The sequence below is a fragment of the Falco cherrug genome, chromosome 6 (assembly GCF_023634085.1).
Source record: "Falco cherrug isolate bFalChe1 chromosome 6, bFalChe1.pri, whole genome shotgun sequence".
Taxonomy (NCBI): domain Eukaryota; kingdom Metazoa; phylum Chordata; class Aves; order Falconiformes; family Falconidae; genus Falco; species Falco cherrug.
Window position 1 is genome coordinate 41237219 of NC_073702.1, and position 27068 is coordinate 41264286.

Consider the following 27068-nt stretch of genomic DNA (forward strand, 5'->3'; position numbering starts at 1 on the left):
CTTACAATGTAGCATGACATTATGAAAAATGTAAACCAGGGCAGAACAATGACTGGCACTGAGAACTTCCATAATCAGCCTTTATCCCATATGGCATTTTCATTAAGTGCTTTTGTATGTTTACTACCTCATCTCTATGAAAGAAAAATAAGTAGAACAAATGTGAATTAATGTGTAGTAGGAATTTGCTTACTGAGTTTTCAAAACAGGTAACAGGGATCTTTTGGTTCTTTGTTTCTCCCCAGGTTCAGTAATTATTGTTGCAAATTGGGCTAATGATGTATCTATGATACACATGTGTAGTGTATGTACTGTAGAACTTTATATGCATTCATAGCTACTGCCTCAACAGTATTGAAAAACTTGAGTTGAAACAAAACAAGACAAAAAAATGCTCGTGTTCTTCTCCAGAGATGTTTGTCTTTGAGACTGACATCCCTGCTAGAGCAATTACTATCCTCTGCCTACCCATATGTCAACATTCCAAACATACAGAAATTTAGCAAATTTTCTCCCTCCTTAAAAAAAGATGTCATTGTGCCTTTCAGTATTGCAAAGTGTATTTACCATGATAATTCTCATACACAAACCTCACAATAATTTCAGTAGGTTTTACCATTCTGTCTTTTCTGTATGAAATGATAGATTATCTTTCTACTCCTGGTTTAAAACACTAAAGCTTTCTTGAGAACAAGGAATTCTAGTTTTGAATCTTGCAGACATTTAAGGATCATTGCAAAAATGCATCTTTTACATTCTTACATAGTGTGGTCTGAAAAGAAATATTGTAAGAAATAGGTTTTCTTTCATTTACTCTCAGCAGAAAAATAGGAGAGTTTTAGTAACTAATCTGCTTCATGTTATCTGCAAAGATACTGGTTTCTTAAAAAAATTAACATACTTTCATTGCTCACATCCTGGAAAGCTTCACTGATTGCAAAATCAGCTACTGGGGCCATGTTACAGGAAAAAATCAAAAGGAAAGGCATTTTGAGAAATTTGCTTTAGGAAGAAATGGTGGAAAACTTCAGCTTGAGCCTTAACCTGGGAGCTACTGATGATTTCCCAATGAGAAGGCATTGTGTACTATGCTCCACCCTCAGAAAAAAATTTTCCTCTTTTAATCAGAAACATAATGAAAATGTCAGATGTTTACATTTGGCATATTTAAGCTTTCTCTACAAAGAAAATTTTGCCTTTTTAACATTACCAACAGTTCACCTAGGAAGAAAGGTCCGTACCAAATCGGCCAACCTATCCTGTAGGCATCCTGTCAGATACAAGAAAAAACATCAGATACAGAAACAAACCCCAACCATCAGGAATAAATATAAATAGCATAACAGGAAAGAGTCCTCACACAATGCTGCTTTTAAGAGATTAACAATCAACTTCCTTGTCTGCCAGTGACCTTCTAACCTTCAACACCCACCATTACCCCACCCCGCGCCTTCCCTGCACCTTGAGACAAAGCAGCTACAGGCAAATAAAATACAAAATTTTGTGTGAAAAATTACAAACTTTATCTTATGTTTTACCTAATATTTTCATCATAGGCTTCCTTATTATCTAAGAGTGAATGATCATTCTTTCATCACCTTCTGTGTGCCACTGGTGACTATATAGCCCTCTGGAATATTTCATCTCAGAGTCAACACTGACAAATCATCAGCTTTTCTCCAGCGTTCTCTTGATGCACTACAAGTCTGCCGCTTTTGTGCTGGGTGGGATCAACTCAAAACATGTTCCTAAAATCCAGCATTTGATGTGCCTAATGACCAGGTCCTCCTGCCTGTCTGAATCTATGCTCACATGTGTATTGCCTGTGTGATGATCCTGTGACTGGGATTTTTTCTCCTTGCCATGATTTAACCCTAGTTGGTGGCTAAGCCCCACACAGCCACTTGCCCACTCCACCCACAGTGGGATGGGGGCAAAGATCAGAAGAGTAAATGTGAGAAAACTCATGGGTTGAGAGAAAAACAATTTAACTGGTAAAGCAAAAGCCACGCACGCAAGCAAAGCAAAACAAGGAATTCATTCACGGCTTCCCATGGGCAGGCAGGGGTTCAGCCATCCCCAGAAAAGCCGGGCTCCATCACCCGTAACCGTTACTTGGGAAGACAAACACCATAATGCTGAATGTCCCCCCCTTCCTTCTTCTTCCCCAGTTTATATACCCTGCATGGCGTCATATGGCATGGAGTATCCCTTTGGCCAGCTGGGGTCAGCTGTCCTGGCCATGTCCCCTCCCAATTCCCCGTGCCCCTCCAGCCGTCTCGCTGGCAGGGCCCCAGAACCTGGAAAGTCCTTGACTGAGTATAAACGTGACCCAGCAACAGCCAAACCCATCAGTGTGCCACCAACAGTGTCCTCACACCAAATCCAAAACACAGCGCTGCACCAGCCACTAAGGAGATAATTAACTCTGCCCCAGCCAAAACCAGGACACTCCTATGATTCAAATGAGTGTGCTTTTCTGCCTTGCAGCTTTTCTCCTTAGCAGCCCAGGAGCTGAGAAGCTGGTTGGAGCAGCTTATGTATAGTCTGTCTCTACATCTATAAATTAAATTTATGGATTCATCTATAGGAAGCACTTTGTCTCTGTAGTGCTCCTCTGCCTGTTATATCTAAGGCAAGATTCTGTCTGTGAGGGGAAGGAACAATCTGATGCACATGCATACTTACGAAGCAAACAGCTACATAGTCCTTGTGTGGGGAGCATAAACCTTCAGTCATTTGCCTATAAATTTCATTTGTATTTTTTTTTCCCTGTAATCTTAAAGTGGTTTTATTTACGGTTATTGTGTTTTTTTTTTCTCTCTTAGGAGTCAGAAATGGGGTATTTTGCAGCCTCTTCCTCTCTACCAGGGAAGTTGTTATATATTCAAGCTTTTGTTACGGCAGCAGTCACTCTGTTCTGGAGCTCTGTTACTGTGCATTGGCCTCAGTGTGCTGTGAGATGTTTGGAATGACATTTATTTGTAGAAACAGAGGATTTTGTCCAGATATATTGAAACCTTGATTGCTGTCCAGGTTTAGCAGCAGAAAACATATGGCATTTGTTCTGAATGTTTTCTTCCCCCACAGTCCTAGGTGACGTTTGAAATGAGCCTTCAGACTGAATACTTCTCAACACATTATGGGGTCAAGGACGTAAAGTAAGTCTTGAAGGCAAAATATTATGGACTCAGACTTTTTAATAAATTTAATTTATTGTCAACACAAGCTTCTGATCTCTGAATAGGGTATTGACTAAAAAAAGAAAACATAAAAAAATAAACAAAATATCACCTCCCCCTTCCTAGCCTAAAGTCCCTTTATTTTCACAGCAGGTTATGCTCAATCCCTCTCTGTCTGTTTGATGAGGCGATGGGCAGTGCAGGAGGTTGGAGTTAAGTACATAATGGTTTCTGTCTGAAATCGGTGCCTGATTTTCCTTTGTTTCCTTCGTTCTTAGTGTGCCTGCCTGGCCTGGGTCATCAGTGGGTTTCAGTCCCTCAGAGGTGCCCCTAGCAATGTGGAGTGCCCGTAGGCTACAGTCCCTCAAGGGTTTTCCCAAGGCATGACTTGCCTGTGGGTTGAAGTCCCCTATGGATAACACCTTTTGGCATGGGAAACTTCCTTCAAAGAGTGCCTCTGGCTCTGTTTCCAACCACCTTCAGCAGCGCATCTCCAGCTGTCTCTTCAGCCCTGTGCCTCCAGCCATCTGCCTTCCATGAGCATCTTTCTCACCCCGGTGGCTATAGGATTTTCGTAAATAGGTTGGAGCTGGGGTGCCACCTCCTAACCTGCCTGGCTGCAGTTTTGGCATGCCATGTGTTGCTGTCACCAGTTCCAGAGGTGACTGGCCTGGGCTGTGACTGCACAAGGCAGCTCATGGCTTCTCCCTGCAGAGCTGCCCACCATAGGCCCCACTACTGAAACCCTGTCATGTGCATCCCGTGTGACAAGTACAGCTGAAAGGCCAAGCTCTGTGCTCTGTTGGTGTTTTGATAATGTATATTCTCTTTCAAGCTCAATGGACATGTCAGGAAGGTATCTGTAAATTAAGTTCTCTGTTATTCTGTCTTAAATCCTTATTTTCTTTTCTAAGAAATACTTGGCAGTGGAAGCATTCCTTGGAAAAAGGAGTATTAGCACGTTCATGTGTGCATGTGCACATGCTTTCCGTCGTTGTCACTATCTGACACAGTGGAATCATTGCATTTGTTTCTGTTGTTTGAAGCTCTGAAGGGTCACAACATATCCTTCAGACTTCCTTTTTATTGCTTGATCAATGGAGATAAAGCCACAGTCAAGTGTAAAATGATATTCATGTACCTTCTGCCAAGAAAGGAAGAAAAAAGAACAAAGGAGAGAGAGAAGTTTTTCTGATAAGACTAAAATCAGAACAAGATTGCTTTTGATAAAAGATTGATGAAGAGGCATTCACTGCTTCCAGGAGAAAACATTTGTGAAAACAATTGGTATTGGAAGCTTTTTATAAGGCATGCAAAAAACCTTCATTTTAATATTTATCACTTGTGAAATAGATAGGCAGCTTCTGCATGATGAGGTCATGAAATACGAGATTGGTTCAGGCAAATTCATTACTTTTTTTTTTTTTTTTTCCTGTTTTGATATTAGTCTGCCTCTTTCCAACTTTATATAATGTAATTTTTCTGTCATCTTTTATAAAATAGTTGACTGCCCATCTGGTATGAGAGTAGGTATAAAAATATCTTTCAGAGCAAAGAGGGCCTAAGTTAACACACTAAGAGTCAGTATTTGTAAACCATATTTGAAATAAGCTTAGTAAGATCAATCCTCTTCTATGGATTTGTGTTAAATTACATTGAATGGTGCCAGGGCAGTCTGCCCTATTCAGTTTTTTAAAAATCCATTAAATAGACCTTAAGGGTTTAAATCAATAAAAGAAATTACTTACATAGGTATTCAGTAATATTCTTATAGAATTCTTGTGTCATGTGGTACTTGATTTTATGTCTAATTTAAATAAACAGGGGAAAAAATACAAAATTCAAGAGCAGGCAAAGAATAGGGTTCCATGAAACAGAGGTGCCTCATCCATAAAAAATTGCACCACACTGTATTACTGTTCAGTTTAGACATTAGCAGTGCAGGTGCTCTCATGCTTCTTAGTGCTTCTTGGAATTTTCCTGACACCTTGCAGGGCTACTACAATAATCAAATGCTTCAGGTCAGATCAGAATACCAGCTGTGGTGGGGACTGTCAGCCATGTGCAATCGCTGGTACCAGAAAAAACTTTTTGGTGAGAGGAGAAACTTCAAAGGCTTGAACTGTTTAGGTGAGAGAAAACCAGCGAAGGACATGATAAAAATATATAAAATAACAGCTATAAAGTGACTATAGATTAAAAATGTTCATTCCACTTTTTTGTGTGCATGATGTAGTGGGAGTTTATAGTATGAGTGCTGTAGTTTGAGAACAAGCATCATTATGGCTACCATGTTGACAGGCCTATCGGAAATGAAAGCAGTAGGTTTCCTAAAAGTTTCCATTTGTGTTATAAAACTATGTATCAGTGTATAAATAATAAAAAAATCTAGAAAGGCTAGGAAATTAATGGATCCTCATACTTACATTGCAGGTGTTAGGTAAAAAAGCCTTCCATGGTCAAATTTTGCTGCAACAGCCTTCTGCAGGGTTTCTTTTAATTTTCCCTTGTAAGTAATTGATAGTGAGTGAAAGAGACCTTTACGGCTGATGCACTGTGGCAATTCCTCTGTTCTCATCAAATTACTATTAGACAGCACAGGAGTTCTTTAACTGAAACTTTTGTCATCCTATTCCTTGCTGCCTCAAAATTCTTCCTGCCAAAGTATAATATTTAGTAGTCTTTAAAATTACAAAAAACAGTGTTAAGCAATAATATTAAAACTAAAAATGGTCTTTTCTTGCAATTAAAAGCACTGTAGAGTGAAAACCATTACACTTCCTTTGATGAGGAAGGTGTTTGAAGAATCTGTTTTGCAGCTCAGAGAGAAAAGACATCTCACAGGATGTTAGGAATTTATTTAATTAATTAGTGATGTTTTACTGAATACTAGATTAAATATTAACTTGGAAATGTATGTAAATGTCCTGAGTAGAAAGAAAGAGCTGCCCCTCGGCTTCAAGCATTTGCATATGTTCATTTAGAGAAACCTTCAAGTGTAACTTAAATATGTATAACTATGTTTTCATCTCTGTTACTCACTGATTTGCGCAACTTACGGAGCACAGGTTAAAATTGGCTTTTTTTTTTTTTTTTTCTCATGAGAAGACAACTTTTAATAGTGAATTGCATCATTTTGTCTTTGTGAGTATATCAACACTGCCTGTGTAAGTGGTGCATCAGTGGTTGTAGTAAGCCAAGCTAAGACAAATCTGGTCTACATGCATTTTTGCTCTGCATACATACATCCTGGGTGGTGGAGGCTGACAGAGGATTCCTCATAGCACAAGGTGTCTGCTGTGCCACAGCTCTTGGGGTACTGATGTATTGTGATTAAGACAACATTGAATGGAAGTTTTTTAAGGGTTTGGAAAATATAGCTTTTATACCCTTTTTAGTTTATTTTTCCTCAGGAACAATGAGGGAATTGTCACTGGTCGTTGCTGGCAGAAAAAGACAGCATAGGTTTACAAGTATGTCAGTCTCATCTTTAAGAATACTGACCCCCTGTAGTAGAATCTGTATGATTTTTCAGTATTTTTGGAAAAGTTTTTGTACATAAACCTTTATAGAGTAAATTGCCACAATTTTAGAAGTGCCTTGTGGTTATATCTTTAAACATGATAAATAGCAACAATTTTGGATATTAAAAAGTTTCAATAGAAACATAGACTATTGCTAATTAATAAATAAAAGAAAATCAGATGCAGTTAATATGGTTACACTTAATTAAAACATATGATTTGCCTTACCACTTGTCTTAATTTTGCAATAATTTTACATGTTACTTCTAAAGATCTGTGTTAATACATTACATGTATGTACAGGTGATAACAGACAGTTGAATGTCTGAGTTCACAACTCACCATTAAGCTGTGTTCATGTCCCTTGCGAAATCTGATGAACTAATGCTTGTTAGCTTAACTTTCCTGGATAATTCAAGGCAGAGATGTCAATTAAATGAGGGTCTCTGTGCTGAGATTGGCAACAAGAATACAATTTAGTGATTTGGCCTGATACATTTTAGTGTGATAGATGCTACAAAATCAGAACATTTTGTCTCCTATATTTCTACAAGTCAGTTATATCACACAGCAGTAGCCATAGGTAGCAACAGCAGCTGTTTGGCTGTAGGTACTAGGTTTATTCTGGTTTGCACATTTCTACAGGGAGGTGTTTCAATGCTCCTTCTCAGGCCCATGTTCAGATTCCAGTCACATGTTTCTCACTGCCCACTGTCTTTGTATCATCTTCCACAGAAACCCAACTGCCTGGTTTCATAAACCACCACAAAACAGGATCTAATGCCAAATTCACATCTACCCAGTCCATCCCTGGCCAGCTAATCAGTGGGGACACTTATGATAGGGGCATAAAATAACTGCCTAGGTGCAGATACTTCCCCCGATTTAGCATCTCCATGCAAGCATCTAAGCCCTTGTGTTTCCTGCAAGACATATGAATACTGCCATTAGCCGATGTATCACAATTTCAATGTTAGCAAATGAGTCCTAGGTTAAATCATGCAAGTAGCAGAAAATATAAACTAATAGCAATAAAAAAAACATTTCTATTGTTTTATTTTTAAAAAACATAAGTTTTTTACAAGTCCAAAAGATTGAGGAAAGCTTTTGTCTTTGCATCATACTTTACAACTTTGAACCTTTCTTACCAGAGTAGCAAATGAATTTCAGTCTCAAGGATTCTAGGCTGAAAACCATCATCTCCTAGTTGTCTAAATCTTTGTGTTTTTCCAAGGGTGCCAGATAAAGTCAGCATCTATAATGACAGCTGTTTCCCAGATAACCTGTACCTTGAGCCTTCTAGATCCTTTTAGATCTATTGGCTATGTCCACACAGATGCCTTCCAACCCCTTTCAAAATGTACAAGTGCCCTAAGCCAGCTTGTATTCATGAGTGTGAGTGTGCAGCTTGTTGGAAGGTGAATATGCAACTTGGGTGCAGCCTTTCCAGAAGCAGATAAAGTAGTGCTAGAAGCTGAAGAGATGCAGCTTAAGCCCAATGGAGGAATCCCTCATTCCTGCTTGTTTCATGTGAAGGCCACATCCTGCCATATCTAGAAAGCCATATTGAACTGGCTGTCTTTTGACAAACAGTATCCAAAAAAGGTCAAAGTAGAGGAATTCTTGCTGGTACAGATTTACCTGAAGGTGTGAAAGGCATGGATGCTCTGGAGTATGACTGGGGCTAGAATACAATTAAACTGAATTTCAGTCCTCTACCTGAATTAAAAAAAAATACACAATTCCCTTGATAAAAACATAGGAAAGTTCCCAGATCTGTGGCCCTCCTTATCTGCTCAAACCAGCCCATCCCTGTTTCCCCTACATCTTTTCTGTTTTCAGATCCAGTGGTCACTTGTTTGAAGAAAGGAGGATAATTTGTGCTATACTTGCAAGGGTTTCAGTTTTACATCCTGTTAATTGCAGCCAGCCAACTCTAGCATCATTTGGGTGGACACTGATAAAAGGATGTGAATATAAACTCTGCATCGCTCTTAACTGTGTGCTTCTAAACGTGCACATACTGTCATTGAAATCACTTCAGAGCTTTTCTCACTCAAGGCAAAGAGGATGAAAACAAAAGAGAGGAAAAAAAAAAAAAGGTGACTGTGCTTGTCATTGGCATGAATGTTTTCGGTCATTTTTTGAGAGGAACCAAAGTTGAGGCTGGACAAGTTCAAAGAGCTTTAGGAAGCTGAATTTATAGCATATGTACCACAGATTACAGTCTTGACCCTTACAGGGATAAAAGCAGTATCAGCTCTTGCTTCTCAGTAAGATGAAAATTCCAGCATTGTTAAAGCTGGTCACTGGCTGAAGTCAAAGTATTCTCGCACCATGAAACAGTAATTAACACAAAGAGGCACTGTGAGTGTAAGGGTTGTGTCTTACCCATTGGAGTATCCATCCACTCTGCTAAAAAGCGTACTAAGAGACAGGGACGGCACTTGCTGTGGTCTGATGTGACAGTCCCTGTCACAAAGAACTAGAAGCTGTGCTGGTAGTCTCTGCTTTTTCTTACTGAAGTGTGACAATCAATGGTATTGTCTTTTCTTCTTTTTTTTTTCTTTTCTTCCTTTTATTGTATGGTTGAATTACTTGTTTGCCAGCTTTAAAATGTGTCTGTACAGTGCTGTTTGTTCAACTCTTAGAGAGATGATTTCCAAGTCCAGGCTTACGAAGCTTAATTTCCATTGCTACAGAAAGTTCAGAGGAGTTTGTATGCTTTCTTGGCACAACTGTTAACAAGGCAATTGTTTTTTAAATAATAGGTTTTTTTAAAAACTGATTTTTAGTGAAGCTAGCTGAGTGAACCAGGTCTGATCCTCTGAAGAAATCACTATGGTGGTTTTACTAGATACACCAGTAAAAAGAAGTAGTTGAATATTGCTCTAAATCCTCATGAATCTTCACCTTCTAAGAAAAATGGCCAACTGATACTTTAAACAAAAGTGGTTTATTTCTGAACAGAAGGCAGCATACATTTACTAATCTTTACTTCGTCTTTCTATGGTACCTTTATCTGTTTCCTTCAGTCTCTATAAACCTAGATAAATGTATCTTCCAGCAAATCACTGCATAAAAGTCTGTGACTAGCCAGTTGTTGTAGGCATCAATTTTAATAAAAGTATTACCTTTAAATAACAGTATTATGTGCTCTTCAGATAATCTGAAATATGTCTGCTGATGTATCGTGGTTAACCCAGGCCAGCAACCAAGCCCCACACAGCTGCTCACCCACTCCCCCCACAGCGGGATGGGGGCAAGGATCAGAAAAGTAAATGTGAGAAAACTCATGGGTTGAGAGAAAAAACTGGTAAAGCAAAAGCCACGCACGCAAGCAAAGCAAACCCAGGAATTCATTCACGGCTTCCCATGGGCAGGCAGGGGTTCAGCCATCCCCGGGAAAGCCGGGCTCCGTCACCCGTAACCGTTACTTGGGAAGACAACCACCATAATGCTGAATGCCCCCCCCTTCTTCTTCCCCAGCTTATGTACTCAGCATGGTGTCATATGGCATGGAGTATCCCTTTGGCCAGCTGGGGTCAGCTGTCCTGGCCGTGTCCCCTCCCAATTCCCTGTGCCCCTCCAGCCGTCTCGCTGGCAGGGCCCCAGAACCTGGAAAGTCCTTGACTGAGTATAAACATGACCCAGCAACAGCCAAACCCATCAGTGTGCCACCAACAGTGTCCTCACACCAAATCCAAAACACAGCGCTGCACCAGCCACTAAGGAGATAATTAACTCTGTCCCAGCTGAAACCACAACATGATGCCTTTGGTGGGAGCTCAGAATTAGACAATCAAGGTGCGTCTGCACTAGTGTCTTGGTTTGAAATAGAAGTTTTCTTTTGAAATGGATCTCCTAATCATCCCCTTTATGTTGTTTTGGTTTGCGTCATGGAGCATCCTCAGGGCAAATTAAGTAGATGGCTTTTGAAGAAAACTAAACAGAGGGATGAATTTCAGGACTTTACCTACTACACCCTAGTTGCAAAGAGTGTGCAGTCATTAAGACGAGACTAGAGGTAATCTAAACAAAAAACTCCACCAACCCCAAAGACCTTAGCCCCAAAACTTCAGTGTGCATGTCAGGTCCTCAATACCAACCGTATTGCTCTGGAGAGCTGCTTCTTTTGGTCTGTGTAAGTTAGGTTGCTTGCTTGGCTGCTTGGTAATGCAGACAGCCTGACAGACCTGTCGAAACCTTGGTCTCAGGAAAACTTAAAATTTTTTGAAGCCTTGCCAATGAATTTCACAGCACATGTCACTTCTCCATGAATGCTCATAGATTCCCATTCTTCCTGTATGTGTTTTCAGAATCTGAATCTTGACCTGAATCCAAATTACATAATTTCTCTTCCACATGAAAAGATCTGAATATTCCAGATTTTTTAGATGTCACAGTAAGAGTTAGAACATATCTGTGACACACCTTTAAAAATCATGTCGTATGTTACAAACTGAATGTATGCAGAAGAAAGACAGGCATGATACAAAAACCTTCAAATTAACTTTCAGGAACCTTGTTTTTCTGAATAATCTATGCTTTCCTAACTAAATCTGAATACTGAACTTCTCTGTCATAGCTTGATGCTATATCACTGAAGATATTGATCTTAAAATTGAGTGGCCTCAGGGGGTAATTGAAGATTTTTTTGCAGGTAAGGATAAAAGCACACTCTTAAAGCAGGTTTCCTTTATCTTTTTTATGGGTCATTATTCTCTTGTTCTGATGTTCAAAACCATCTGTCATCTGTGACTCAATGAGGCTTTCTCACCTCTCTTTTATAGTGGTACTTTTAATATACAGGTTAGTTATTTAGCAGAATGAGTCTGGATTCACATTTATGCCATGGTCACCATTTATCCTAGACATTTTTTGAAAATTTGCAGAGATTACGTAAAAGTAAAAAAACAAAGGATCTATTAATTCTAATAACAAATTTTAATTATTTATATTATATCTTCTTAGCATTCACCTTGTTTCTCCATGTGTGTTCTGCCTTCTAAAACAAGATATGATTGCATATGGGATGGGAAGGAAAGAGGTGACAAATTATGCCCACATGTACTGGATCAGGGATTAATTTAATATATATTTGTTTTCTGATATGGCATATATCTTGCATCTAGGGATTGTGAAGAGTCTATAAGCTGTCTACCTATTTTGTAACATACCTAACTATACCTTTAGCAAATCCTCCCCAGCCTCTTCTACCCGAAAGTAAAATCCAGTTAGATACGTAGCTGTGCTGCACGATATTGCACTGTATGGATTTTCCCAGTGCCCAAATGGTTTGTTTATCCTGCTGGGATAGTTTTGGTAGGCCTATCCCAAAAATCAAATCTAAGACCATTTTCACAGAGCATAGTAACTGTTAGGTTAAAAGCAAGCCTCCAGGTATAATTAGGGGAAGCTCTGGAAAAGATTTTTCTTACCCATTTTTATACTAGTGGGTTAACAAGTTACCAAGTAAGCCCGCACAGGATGCCCAGTAGGCTTCATTTATGGCTGCTGTCATAGCAGCTGCTCAATCTGATATATAGATGCGTGCACTGGGATAAGTAGAAGACCAAAGTGCTCTTTGGTTGAGATGTATAGAGGTGCTGGCCATAAAGCATGGGAAAGACATCTGTGAATGACTAGTTGAAGCAACTAAAATAAATATTTATAGCTATTATGCTTTTGATGCACTAGGCAATAAATTTATATGAAAATTCACTTTCCACAGTGGAATATGAACTATACGTAGGAATTCTTTCAGAACTCTTTGGTGAAGGGAATTTCCCAAATTCCTTTCTGCAACCCTACAGCTGCCACCATAGTCTCCCCCTGCATCAGCATGAGGGACCACTGAAGTCTGTAGGATATTTTCAGAGGTCTGCGTAGTAAGTGACTCCCCACTTCTTCAAATACAATTTGTGTCTCATTTATGTCCTGGCACCTATTAGGTGTCAGTGTGAGGCCACTTCTATGCCTGTTCCTCACATGCTCAGTAATGCTTAATGTACCTGTTAAGTGGAGAACTGTGACCAGATTGGCAGCTTCTACCTGACTGAGAAAAGTTAAAGAAGAATTTAATGAGAATAGGAATTAAGAATTAATTCTACTGTTAATCAAACAACATATAGTCCACAGTCCTGAGGCCATGCTGCACGCTGCAGACTGCTAACAGTGCTGGTTTATGAAACCTTTTCTGAGCTTAATACCTTTTGTCACCATTTAACCCAGAAAAAATCTGTCCAAAATATAATTCATTGAAGCATTTTACACTATGCACTTGTTACTTTGTATTTTTTGGTGTGGCTTTAGAAGAAATTGGAGCAATGGAAAATATGATCCATGCTTGGTAAATAACAAGCTTTCTTATTTTCTGTCTACAGCTGGAGATAAGTTTAGAGAGTGTAAGTTCTGTCAGGTAGTTCAGAGCAGAAGATGGAATAATAATGAGGTGCACTCAACTGCATTTAGGAGGCAAGCAAGCAGTCAAAAAACTGAACTGTATTCATTTTTAATTTAGTATTATAAACTTTTCATTGATCTGTTACTTTCTATACAGACATAATAAATTGCAATTTTATAGGTTGTTCTTAGTGCATAGCACATGAAATTACAAGAAGGAAAAATGTTCATTTACTGAGAAGAAAGTTTCATGTGAATTTAGTGTTCATTTGACTATTTCTCTTCCATTTTATAACAGCATGATATGTTCATAATGTCACTGTGGAGATACTAATAGCTTTGTAAACATAATATCAAAAAGTTTGGCTGCCTTCTATGCCTTTTGCAGATCGTTATGCAGAGTTTTAAAGGGAATAACAATAATCTAAGCAGGTATATTAATGTTGCAAACTGTCTCATATGTTGCCAGTAAAACATTTTTATTTAGTTTAAGGATTAATTTATCTTTCAGGAATTTGTGCTGCAAGGCCTACATTTAAGGAAAGTTATCATATTAATGATGTCATGGTATTAGTAATGCCATTTGGAAATATGTATATAACATTGCTAAGGTCTTTGATTGTTTCCAATAATAATAACCTGGCAGAATTCCTAACTGAAAGTGATGTCTGTGTTCCCTCCACTAAGCTAGAAATTAACGTTGAAGTTTTGTGTCTTATAATGTGGAAAAGATGGAAATGAATCATAAAGTGATTTGTAAGTGAAGGAATAGAGGGAATTCTGACTTACTTTAGATGTAGTGTCAGAAAGTTTAAGTACTATTGTTTGAATGCATTTGCCTTTCCACCAAATTATGAACACATTAATGAACTAGTCAGTATAAACTTCCAATTCTTGTTTTTCTCTTTTAAAGAGCATCATTCAGAGCAGAACCTTTCTAATGTATGACCTACTGTGTTATGCTATAAATCAGAGGATTTTATTTTTCTAGTTAAGGCTTCCTGCTACATGGGCAGGACCATTAGCTCCAGGAGCTGTAGTCATACTGTATCTACTTATTTCCTCCTGTCCAACTTCCATTGTTCTTTTTGCTAAGAAATACTGGAATCTTAATTTGAATGTGTATGGATTAATCCCTTTTGTATGGCGTTACATTAAAAAGTACCTGATAGAAGCTAAGTAGCAAGCAGTTGTCATAGTGGATATATCATGTTCCACATGGAAATTCAAAGCAAGAGTAAGATTTATGGGTTTAAGTTAATGTCTCAGAACTCTTAGGGTTATCTTTCCTTACAAGGTGCAGATGGAGTTCCTGTATCACACCTGGCACTTGTATATGGGACAGAGTACAGAGGTCTTCAGAAAGTTTGGTCTCACAGGGAGAGAAAATATAGAGCAATATATACCAATATTAATCCTATGCTTACTGCTTGCTTGAATCCTGATTTATCAATCGGAAAACACAATCAGGACTGCAACAACCTCACAGAACATGGGTGTTTCTCTACAAGAGGTTATCAAGTGGTCCTGATTTGTTACGGAGGAACCTTTCCTGGATTCCACTAAACTTCACGTGTCTATGTAAACATAATTATCTTGCCTTTTGCTCTACCATTATCAAACAGTAACAGACAAACCCTATACCGTACTTACAGTACTGTAACACCAGATTAGATCTTTTTTATATGAAAAGATTTCTTTGATTTTAATGCTGTTTTATTTGAGGATGAAAATTTCAGTCTTCAGTGTGTCAAATTAACAAAAATTTGCAGGCATTACAATTCATCAGTGTGAGTTACTTTATCAGTCCCTAAAAAGAGTCCAGAATGTATTGTGTTCAGTGTGGGATTGGAAAAATTCTTGACAAGAAACAGTTTATTACCTTATGCCTCAATGAAGGTGAGGTTTTAGTAAGTTACCTGCGAAGACTGGCAGTACTTAAAAAAAACCCAACAACATAAGCATGTGGAAGAGAGAGAGTAGTAAAGAATAAAGTCAGAAGCTCTATTTTATAAATAAGATATATTGAACATTCTAGGAACACCAATTTAAAGAAATCCCCAGGTTTTAGATTTCTCTGAAGAAGGTTTTGCCTTTTTATAATGGTAATGTCTTTCAGAGACATTGGCTTAGGTTTTGGTTGCAATCCTAAAGCACACATTTCAAACACCGATTTAGCCATCATCTTTTTTTCCTTTTTTTGTCTTCACTTGATTTGTTTCAGGGCCCAGAAGTGATTTTTCCCATCACATGAATCAGCCCAAACTTTAGGCTTCTGTGATGGAGAAAAAGTTTTCATTAGCAACAAGTGAATGCAAAAATCTCATCGTTCAGGAGGCATCTTCTAGAGCAGGATGTGACTGGGAATCAGTCTGTTACCTTCCACACATGAACTCCTGCTCTCTGCGATGTATGTTTGGACAGCCTAACCAGGATCTGCAAACTCTAAAGGATGTGAGAATTGGAACTGCAGCAAGTTTTTCAGCCCCACCAGAAACTATTGGGAAAAAAACCCTTATATTTGAGAAATACTGAAAGATAATGATCGCCTTAGAGGTAGCTTTTGATGAGGAAGAGGTCTATGCATGTAATTCACATATAGCAAGTCACACACGTAAATGGTTCACATACATTTTTTTTTAATTAATTTGAGATCTAACTGCACTATCATGCATTCTGAGCTGATATATGATGCATAGTTAGGAGGCACCTGGTAGCTAACCTGAATTAACCACTCGATGAAATCCACCTAGAAATCCTTTGCTTATTCTCTTCTATTGTTAGCTTGCCATAACACACCACACAGTCACTAATTTAATAGAAGCAATCAGATGCATTTTTTAGTGTATTATTGAAACTGTAGCTGCAATTAATACCTTTTTAATATTTTACGTTACTATCCAGAAACTTGAGGGAATTAATCCAAAAATAATTTTGGCCTAATAATGACTTCTTAATTTTCCATATTGAAAAGACTTGGAAAAAATACATTCTTTGTTCACTTCTTACCCATAAGGCTCTGAAGTTTCTAACCTTCAGGAAAATTCAGCAGATACATTGTAATTCCAAATTTTTGTCCTTTATATAGATATCATGGACTGTGATTATATCTTTTCAAAAGGAGAAAGTCTGGGCATCTTTGCAGTTTCTGGAGTATTTAATTTGTGTAACATGACAAATAGATCAGTAGCAATGACCAGTCATCATGTTTCCAGGTCTTGTATGAAGCCTATTTAACATTCTGTGCACTTTTTCCCATCTTAGATCCGCAGCCCAGGAGTCATTGGCAGAGATACCCTGCCACTCAGAGTTGCAGTGGAGTCACTGAATTTTAGTAACTTGCCTTTCATTCGTGTTCCCCAGGAGGGCAACGAATGGAGAATGTCTTGGAGGAATAAGTGTGCTTTGGGCTGTTTGTTTTCTGTGATTATTGCAGTCAATAGTATCATGAAAATCCTGCCACCAGTTTCTTATATTGGTGTTTGGGGTGCAAAGTTCCACAACAGTGGACTTGCAACTGAAAAGTAAAGCGAGAGCTGAAGTCTCACTTTTGTGAGTGAGATGACCCAGTCAAGTGTACCTGTTTTGTAAAGGACCTTTCACTGTGAAGTTTTCTGATTAGCTTAAATTCAAAGCTACGTTCTTTATGATGCCCACTGAGGTAGCGTAAGACCTTGCCACCTCACATAGCTGCAGGTGGTGAGAAAACTGACAGGTCAAATATCTCTTCAGTGGCTTCCATCTAAATGCTGCACTTTCATACAAGATTCATCTCTTCCTTAAGTGTCCACAAGTACAAAATTCTCAGACTCTTCCAAAGTTAGTCTTAACCTAAATAGATAGTTCAAAACTTGGCACTCTTCAGTTATCCCTGGACTTGCTAATGGGATAAAATACAAAACACAGATACAAATTTAAGGGGGGTGGAAAGGAGAAGGTGAAAAACCCCAACAAACCAACAAAAAACCCATAACACAAGGAAGCCATAATTAGTGTGGCTTATCTGGGAAACAATACATTTGCATGTTTAATGTATCCATCTACATTAACTATCATTAGAGAAGTTTCAGTAATCATATCACATTAAGAATGTCATATCCTTATTTTAAAAGGAGTTTTGAAGATGTATTGTACCATTTCCTCTTAAACAAGGCAATTTTATGATATTCCAACATCTTAATATGCCAAAGGCCTGCCTCCCATCCACCAGTGTTTGCCACTGGTTGTGTTAAACTTGTAATGATTCTATGTCACCATTTGCATCTGGTTACTTTCAGCTGTTACCTACTGCATTGAAAAATCCTGTGCACTCCTTCCTTGATTTGCTGCAATAGTCTGTCTTAGGAACTTCCCTAGTGGTCCTTAAAATTATGCTAGGTTTTGGATTTAGAAAGCAATGGATCCTTTTTTATAGCATATTTTTTAACTTTCATTTTATTCTACTTCTTTGGCACGGTCAATATTTAAACTACTGCAAGAACTGATTAGCTAGAGATTTTAAAAATTAGTGTACAAATACTCTAAGTGAAGGGTTTTCTGCAAATACTCTAAGTCAGGGGTCCTCAAACTACGGCCCACGGGTATTTACAGAACCCCCGCCCCCCCCACCCCCCCACCCCCCCGCCGGGGATGGGGGGGGGCAGAAACCAAGCAGCCGCAGATGACCTCCTGCCACTTCATCCACGTGTCGGCCCCCTGGTTAAAAAGTTTGAGGACCCCTGCTCTAAGTGAAGGGTTTTCTGCTTTTTCATCACATTTATTTGAATATGTGTTGCTTTCAATAGTAGATCTATTTTTCCTTCTATTTCTAGGTGTTGCTTAGCATCCATAATATTCTGAATACTAAACAAATACAGTAATGTATAACTCTGAAAATGCTGAAAAGGCAAACTGAAGTAAAATATAGATATATTCCCCAGCATCATAAAATAGCAAGTAGTTTCTGATTGCTGGAATTTAACTGCTAAGTGGTCTAACTTGGGCCCAGTGGTGCACTGGCTTTTTCCCTTGCCCCATGCAGAGCAATATTTAGTTCAGTGCCACTCAGCAGACAGATTTCTCACGAATGGGTGGCAATATCAGACCAGCATGGTGATTTGTTTCATTATTTTAACAGTGGTTAATTTTCCCTTCAGATTTCCCCTTGCCATGACCTGCAGAAGACTCTCCAAGCCCAAAAGCTTATTTGGTTTTTCTTTCTATATCAGCTGGTTAAATAACAAATGTTAAGCCTTGCAAATCTTGCTTCCCATTTCTTAGACCGTCATGGCTCAACAGAATGTTAATACTCTATCTGTATTTTTTATTGTAGGTAGTCTTTGCTTTCAAGTTCATTAATATTTCAGCTTTTGCTCCCTATGCAGTAAAGGAAATTGTTGTTGCTTTCTACTTCTTGCTTTTTTGAGTCATTGGTCTGTGATCAGGGAATGAACATAGTGGTATTTTTCCAATTGATTTCCTTTCTATGTCTGCTTCTTTTAAGACTTGGTATCTGTCCTTGGGTTGTGAAAGGGTTACAGCAATAGTAAAGTGATGTTTGTTGGGCTTATTTTTCTCTCATCTGGGAACTTCATATGCCTTTTTTTTTTTTTTTTTTTCCCTGTTTAGAAGGTAGAAGGTCACCTTTAATGTCTTTTTACACATTTTATCCATGGAAAAATATTTTTCCAATAAAGTTGGTGTGTCCTTTGCACTTTTACATGGGTCCTATTGGTTTCAAGAGATGTATTGTGCTGTAGGTACTCTGGGGAGCTTTTTTATTGTTTCAGTCATTCTGCAGATTAATGAACAAAAATGTTCCCTGTGTTTTCCCATCTGATATTGAAATGCAGCACAGGTAAGAAAAAAACTAACTGGAATGACAACATTTTGATTCTTGTTGATCATTCCTAGAAGTTTAAAATACCTTTTATTGAGCATTTACCTTGTGTGATTCTCTTACTGAGTGGCATCAGGCAGTCTATTATCTGCTTAATCTAAATAGGCAGCAATTAGGCAAACTGTTATTGTTTTCACTCTATAGCCCCCAGGGATTCATGGGCAAAGATGTGCCTTTCCAGATAATACGAAAAGTTTGAACTGGATCTTAGGTGGTGGAGTATGAAGAATTGCTTTTTGAGTTTTGTAGGCAATAAAAAAAAACTCTAACACCTAAAAAAACCAAACTGGTGTTTAAGACAAAATGAAAATATTTCAAATTCCTTTTCAAGACAAAACACCACAAATTAGCTTTTTTACATTCATATCCAAAGTTCTGAATTGAAACTATTCTCTACTCTAGTGTTTCTTTCAATAAAACATTTCAAAAATAAAGTGTATTGCACTTCAGAAAATATAATATGACTTCTCTAGTGGGATATGTATTTGCTATATGGAGAACACTTTCAGTATTGATGTTACTATCCAAATATGTTGTCAAGAAGATAGCAAGCAGAAATCTGTCAGAATAGAGGGTTTCAGAGTTACTGGAACACAGTCATGCTTTCCCTCTTCATAATTTAACTCAGTTTCCTGAAGTGATCTTCTAGTTAACGCACAGCTGACAGCACCAAAGGGTGTTGCATTAATCACTCAGAATGTGCTGATTCAGCCTTTTGAAATTCAACTTGAGAATTCAGGAAAAAATATGAAAACAATAGGTTTGAATGAAAAAAAAAAATAATCTGCTATGAATTCATTTTTCCAAGTTGGCCAAAACCCAATCTCTCTAAAGAACCAGTCCTTAATACTTACTTTCATCACTTCTGGATCTTCCCAGCTCCCTTTGCCCTAGTGCAAGGAGATACTTCATAATCTACAATATGTACACTTGCAGTATTTCCCTTTGGAATATGGATCACAGGCATTAATTTGGATCAACAGATAAGACAATATCTCTAGAATCATTAATAATAGATATTCTCAAAAGAAATTTTTCCTGAGGAGTAAAACAAATGCATGAGGAAAATGAAAGTGACATTGACATAAACAATTGTATCTTAGATTTGTGTTACATTAGTAACCTCAGGCAAAACCTAAACATTTACAAAAATAGTTTGAATTCTACCTCATTTCTCAGAGAAAAAAGCTGCAGTCCTAGCCATCTATGAAATGTAGTCTGCTATAAAACATTAATCACCCTAATTCTGGGAAACTGCTTGGTGATACTCTCATCCAGGTCTCTTCACAAATAAGATACGATCACAAACCTCTTCGGTTTTTTTTTTTTTCTTTTCTTCTTTGCTTTCTGCTGTCTTCTCACTCTTTTTTTGTTTGGTTTTTTTTTTTTTTTTTCCCCAAAGATTGAGAATTTCCTCCTTTAAACACAAACTAAATTCAAATCTAATGTAGTCAGAAACAACGTTACAAAACTGACGATTTGGGACTCCATGTTTATTGCTGCTCAGTGACTTCCAGATCAAATATACTTGGTGTACAAAACAAATGATGTTGTTTGTTTTTCCTACCTGCTACCTTTGAAAATTTATCCTGGAATCTGCTAATTAAGCTTTCCTGTGTCTATGACCTATACTATCATCATAAGTACTGATGTTCAATGTTCCAAAGTTTGTTCTTGTTTTTGATGAAGAGATTCAAGAAAGCTAAGATACATGTTCACCTGCCCTTTTAAAAATGAGAACTTTCATTAAACGAAACACAGGAATATGCTATTGCTAGGGTTGTATGGATTTATAATGGACCAAAGTGCAATTTTTACATCTTATTTTGAAGTATGTGGTTCTTGACTTTATTGAGGAGAACAGCAGGTAAGATGACAGTCTGTTGTGTCATCCCTTCCTTTGTTTCTAAGCCAAACACATATCCTCCAGCATGAAAAAAAGAACTTGAAAGGAACCTATACTTTTAAAAGATCATTTGATTTAAACCATGAATCTAAATGTGGACAGCATTCAAGATCAAGTAAGAGTGGCTGAAAAAGGTTGTGGTTTTGTGGGGATATTTTGTTTGATTTAAGCATCCCTTGCAATCCCTCTTTTTCTCCTGCACGATACCCTCAGTGTGACTTTAGCACAGAATCGAGTTGTGAACTGAATCAGAGAACTGATGCAAACTTTATAAAGAAAGAAACTAAGAAGAATAGTAGATGGTGAGAAAAAATACAAGGTAGGAAAGGGGCTACTTAAGCAAGCAAAACTGCCAGAAGGGATGCTCATTAAAACATGGTTTGACTGATTGACAGTTGATTAGGGATTTCCAAGGTTGTGAGTTTTTACATATAAACCTGTTTCCCTTCGCAATTCTAACTGTAACTGAGCAAATCACTTTTGAGCTCCTCATTTGCCTAGGTTATTGATTTCATTATTAATTTCTCTTAGGTTATTACGTTCTTTAATGTTATGCAGTATTCTTAGTTAGAGGAGTTTTAGAGTGACAGATGTGTTTTGGATTTTTGTTAAAGAATAAAATTATTAAGCTATTTAATGAATCTTGTTAAAATGTTATGGACAACAAGTTTTACAAAAAAAAGGAGACCTTTAATGTTAAAATAATTTTTAAAATCTGAAATCTAGTAACTGCTTTGAATAGTAAGACTGCAGTGTCCTTGCTCTGGTAAATCTCTGCTGGCTGGTTACTGCTTCACTAAGGAGACAGTGTGTCATTAAAAATTCAATGTAAAAAACCTCAACAAACTAACAGATTTTTGTCTTTTAGAACTGCACTACATAAGAACTAAAGTATTGAGGGGGAAGTACTAAGAATAATGTAAGTGAATGAAGGAAAACCACTACATGGAAATGAGACTAGAGGAGAAAAAGTTGTAGAAGAGGGTGGGATAATGACAAGGGTATAAACAACACTAAAATATCATCAGAAAATCTTTTGAAATTAAAAGTGCATGAAATAATTGAAAATACAAACTATTTTTTTTTAATATTGTGTAGATACTGAGACAAATACTTCTGAACTATCTGTTCCTCCCAAATGTTATCAGCAGTCTGTCTTAGCATTTCAGGGCAGACATGGCCAACCTAATGATACTGCAAAGAGTTAGATAATTGTTTTCTTGAGGGAAATTCAAACTTCTTTGTGTGTATGTTGATGTTTGTACATGGTTCATTCATGGCACAGGAGAACTAGGTGTGGATGTCCAGGAGGTATCACCCAAAAAAGAATCATTTTTTGTTGCAGGGTGTGCTGTGGAAATAACAATATAAGTCTTCCTTGAAAGTCCTTCATTACTGGAAGGTCATCTAAAATCTCTGTAATTTCTATTTCTGAGTTAATGATTTGCTTTCCTCTTCTGTATTAAGAAAATGCTGAACGAAATGTGAATTCTGTTCTGATTTGTCATGGGTAAACCTTTCATAAGATCCTTATTCAATTTGCTTTTTTCTAAGACACAAGATCTGGAAAGACTGTCTAAGAATCACCTCTGATGAAAAATAAGGAAGAGGAAGTATAGATGTGTGACACCTCGGGCTAAAATGGGTAGCAACCTTTTTCTTCTACCAGCAAAGCCTGTGGCAGTTGTGAGATCTTCCACAGGCTTTCTCTAATTTTGAAGTCAACAGTTCAAAGTCATCTTTGGAAAGAATGGGAAACTATACTGAGTCTACATCTAAAGCCAGATTTAGATTGAAAAATAAATTAGGGACAAGAAATAAGTATCAATCTTCTATTTGTTATATGTGGGAGTAGCTTGCTCATGAACTCTCTGTGATTGTCAAATTTGACCTTAAATTGCTCCATGAAGAGTGTGTATCAGCATTATATGTGTAAATGCATATTAGGTATTGAATATTCTTAGCACTTGATTTAGTAGTGCTCCCTCTGGAGTTTTTCCTTTGTGCCAATAAACCAGACCTATTTAGAGCTGTTGGCTCTGGGCCACCATTTCCTTGTTAAATGTTTAGAATTTGTAAGTGTTGTGACCCTTTTGCCAATGCAAGTAATCCTAATTCCAGCAATTTACTCTTGTCACTTTGCTTTAAACTCCATTACCACACACTGAAATTCTACACAAAATGGCTTGGAGATCATTTAACAAATAACAAATTGGATAAAAGAAGGATTTTGTCCCTTATGTCACAATTATTTCTTCATTGGGATTTTGGTTTTGTGTTGCAGAACTGTGACCTGGCCCAGCAGAGTATTGTTCATATTGTTCAGAGTCCACAGAAGAACAGTCAGAGCAAAGATGAGACAGAAGATAACTGTGCTGGAGGTGTCCTAAAAACCTGGGAAAGAGAACCTGAAAGTCTAACTCGCGTAGATCTCAGTACCAGCATCCTACCATCATTCTCTGCAGGACTGGCTGTTATTCTGGATACTACAAAACCCAGGATTTCTCTTCCCTCTGGAAAATCAGGTAAATCACTGAGTTGGTACATTTCAATACACAGACCTGAATGTTTGTCTAATTCTTTCTTAGTGTGATCAGTTCTATACCGCAGGAAAAAAACTAACAACATACGGTTACTTCTAGTGATTAAACAAAAAATACAACAATATTAAGAAGAGATATGTATCTGATGTGTCTTGTAGCAAAATAATTTTGCTTTGTGGATAAACAGAGTGATTTCTTGTGTTGTTCTTCTCTCTAACTTGTATTATGCTAATATTTTTACAAATTATTACAAGCTGGCAAAAACCTGAGAGGTCTACAAGTAGGCAAAAAATAGTCCGTAAAATTTCCATTACAGAAGTTTCCTTAACTAGAATGCTGGGCAGCTTATGCATTGCAAATGTGTCTCATTCCCAATCTGTTATAATGTTTTCATGCCCATACATTTTTTAAAAAAATATTTCTATACAATAGACATTATTTATAAAAAACATAGCTAGCACAAAATATGATGGTGATTCATGCTATGTATTTCAGTAGTTCTTCATCCACCAAATTATTACTGAGAATATCTTGTCTTCATCATGAAAAATAGTCTGAGAAACAAGTTACTGCAAATGGGTTGTGCAGTAGTATTTAGAATTGTTCATGAGAGAGCAGCTCAAGCCAGAAGGAAATATAAGAATCTTTTTGCTGTTACATTATTCTTCTCACAGTAACCCCCTCCTCACATACAGCCTAGCTTACCCTTACTGACAACTCTGCTTGTCCCCAATGAAGAGGCACCATTTGTCCAATACCATTATCATAATGGCCATCAGAGATGTCTTCTTAGAAGAAGCAGTACACAAGTACCCTTTATACACAAGACAGAAGAGAATATCAAACACGTAAGTTCAGAGTAAAGAAGATGGTTTGTGAATATGTCAGAGATACCTCAGTGACTAACCTGACCACAGAAATCATCATGCTTAACAAAATGGCTACTAAAATTGTTCAAGTAACTTCTAGATAATTTCTTAAGTAACTCATGCAGAAAATATACAATTCGTGGGAGGGTCACAGAAGTATTCCACAACTGACTTGATCAACCTCTCACTGCCAACTAATGATGAATGAGTGCAGTTTAGGAACAAATTAGTACCCAGCCTAATGATCCACATCTCCCAATCTGAATGAAAAATGAGATAAGAGGGGCGCGTGGTGATTTAAATCTGGTAAAATAGGGACAGGGTTTCAGTCTGGGTTTACTGTCAAAAGCAAGGCAATGGGTGAGCTTTTTAAAGCTGCTTCTTATTTATTTTTTCACTACTGTACGTGATATCTACAGGACTTTAGTAGTTGTTCTTGCCTTTACAGAATGATTTATATATGTGTAATGCCTTTTAAAACTTGTCATGTGGTGTATCTTCCAGAGACTACAAACTCTGCGAAGCCAAGTACTAACCGACAGGTATCTTCTATTGCGGCAAATATTTTCATGGCAGAATAACTGCGGAAAAAGTACTGAGAATATATGCTGACTAGTTTATCTGTGATTAAGTTAAACAGATTTTTTTTACCATAAGGAAAAAAAAAACAAACAGAAGAACAGCTCTGCCTGGAAGGATGTTAGTAACAAGTACTTTTTAAGAACATGTTATCTTCTCCTTGGCTTGCTTTGACTCTCACTATGAAAACTTGTCCTTTTGTTTCTGTTCAGCCCCACCACTAATGTGCTATATGATGACTTTGCTGTTTCTGTTGTTAGGATTCGGGGTGCATTAATTTGTAGTTCACATAATTCACTGAACTAAGGAGTAGGTGGTCTGGGTTAAAAGTTATCCAGCTAGCAAAAAAAACACAACCCAAAAGAACAAACAACACGCGCACACAAAAAAAGAGAAAGATTAATCCATAAATCCAGAGATCAGTTTTCCAATCAACTTATCAACTTTATTGTGTAGTGATGATTTTCTTTGGCATAGCTGAAATGAGTAATGTAGTGGGAATGAGTGGCTGAAGTCTGCATATGCCACCATTGCTGCTTGAAACTGTATTTATCAAGCTGTTGCCTTAGAAGGTGGATGGTGGTGATCAGTATACAGTAGAAACCTATACAGTTGAAACAAGTATAAAATTTTTTGTGTGTGTGAGAGATCCCATGCAACAAGTAGAGCACAAATTTAAACTTACAATTTAGAGGCAGAGGATTCATTCATTGATTATTGTTTACTCTAACATGCTACACAGCTATTCCATAATTGTAGCAGTAAACACTAAGAGACTTCATCTCTTTCTGAACCCTAGATTATTTCTGTTTGTTACCACAGGATCCTGACCCTATGTGCCTGCCCTGCTTTTTTTTTATTTGCCCTCCTTTGAATTCTGAGGGGAAATGTTTGTGGTAACTTTTTCATGCAAACTTTTTGACTGTAAAAGTAATTTTTTTGAAGTACTGACTTGAAAGCTTGGAGGTCAAACTGTAGAATGTTAGCAGGCAATCTGGGAAAGAGACAACTTCTGTTATATTGTACTGCTGTTGTATAAGTAATAAGTAGTATAAACGGCTGTACTTGATCAGACAAAATCGCTTATAGCCTGGCATCCTCATCCTGTCTTCACACAGGGGTGTTATTTGCTCCTTGCAGAAGAGCATAACAGGTCATAATCCTCCCAGCTCACCTTCACTTTAGTGATGAGTAATAAAAGCAACTCTTGACTGGTCTGGAGAACCATCTTTCTTACATTGTGCTTTTAATGTACAATGCATGTTTGCCCGTGAGAAGTTCAGGAGCTTGACAGTCACTAACAGGCTGAAAAATACTAAAATGCGTCCAGATATTCTGCATCAAAAATTTCCAGGTTTCATCTCTTCGCAGGCAAAGGTAATAGAAATGCATTTTATCTGCCTGCTAAATAACACCTTGCATGATTTCTAATCAGCATGTGAAAAAGTCTCAGCATAGGACTTCCATCTTAGCTCACCCCCACCTAATTTACCATCTGTGCAATATCTGGGACAAAATGCTTTGACAAACAAGATGTAGGCAAATAAACTATTTACCATAATGGTTGCATGTCAGTAAATACGTGTACAAGGTGAAATAATTTTGGCCTGAGAAATGGTGCATCTGAAAACCATAAGGGTTTGTATGGCTTATCAACTGAATATGGAAGTGCATCATGATACTATGTCCAAGAAAGCTAGTATGATCCTTGGAAGTGCAAACAGGAAACCGAGTGGGGAGTATGTTTTTTGTTCTGCTTTTGATACTTGCATAACTAAAACTGGAATATAATGCACCATTTTGATGTCTAAACTTCAAGAAAGTGCCAAAAAAGCTGTTGAAAGGTTCAGGAGTCACAAGAATCCTGCAAAAGTGCAGGTCATAACGGGCTTATATATGTTTGAATAATGTGTCATTCATGGGAGTGGAAAGTTGCTAAGAGAGAAGCCTTAGATCTTACAAGCCATGTTGGGCTTTAAGCTTTCATTGTCTAGAAACTGAAAGACAGCAAATATAAATACCATACAGATTTTACAAGTTATCCTGGCTTATGAGAATTCTCTATATTTGGCCATTTAAAAATAAATATTTCCATGATCTTCTTTTCACAGAAGAGTAAGTAAGGTACTGGTATATATTGACTTAAGTGTGCGAAGATGTAAAATCTAGTAAAAAGAGGGAT

General features: G+C 37.6%; 1 protein-coding gene across 1 annotated transcript in view; it reads left to right on the plus strand.

Annotated features, from left to right (window-relative positions):
- PRKN (parkin RBR E3 ubiquitin protein ligase) overlaps positions 1 to 27068 on the plus strand; it is a 767421-nt gene that overhangs the window by 231221 nt on the left and 509132 nt on the right. The window contains exon 3 of the mRNA XM_055714146.1: positions 23180 to 23420. Coding sequence (XP_055570121.1) covers positions 23180 to 23420 — 241 coding nt within the window. The remainder of the gene's footprint in view (positions 1 to 23179; positions 23421 to 27068) is intronic.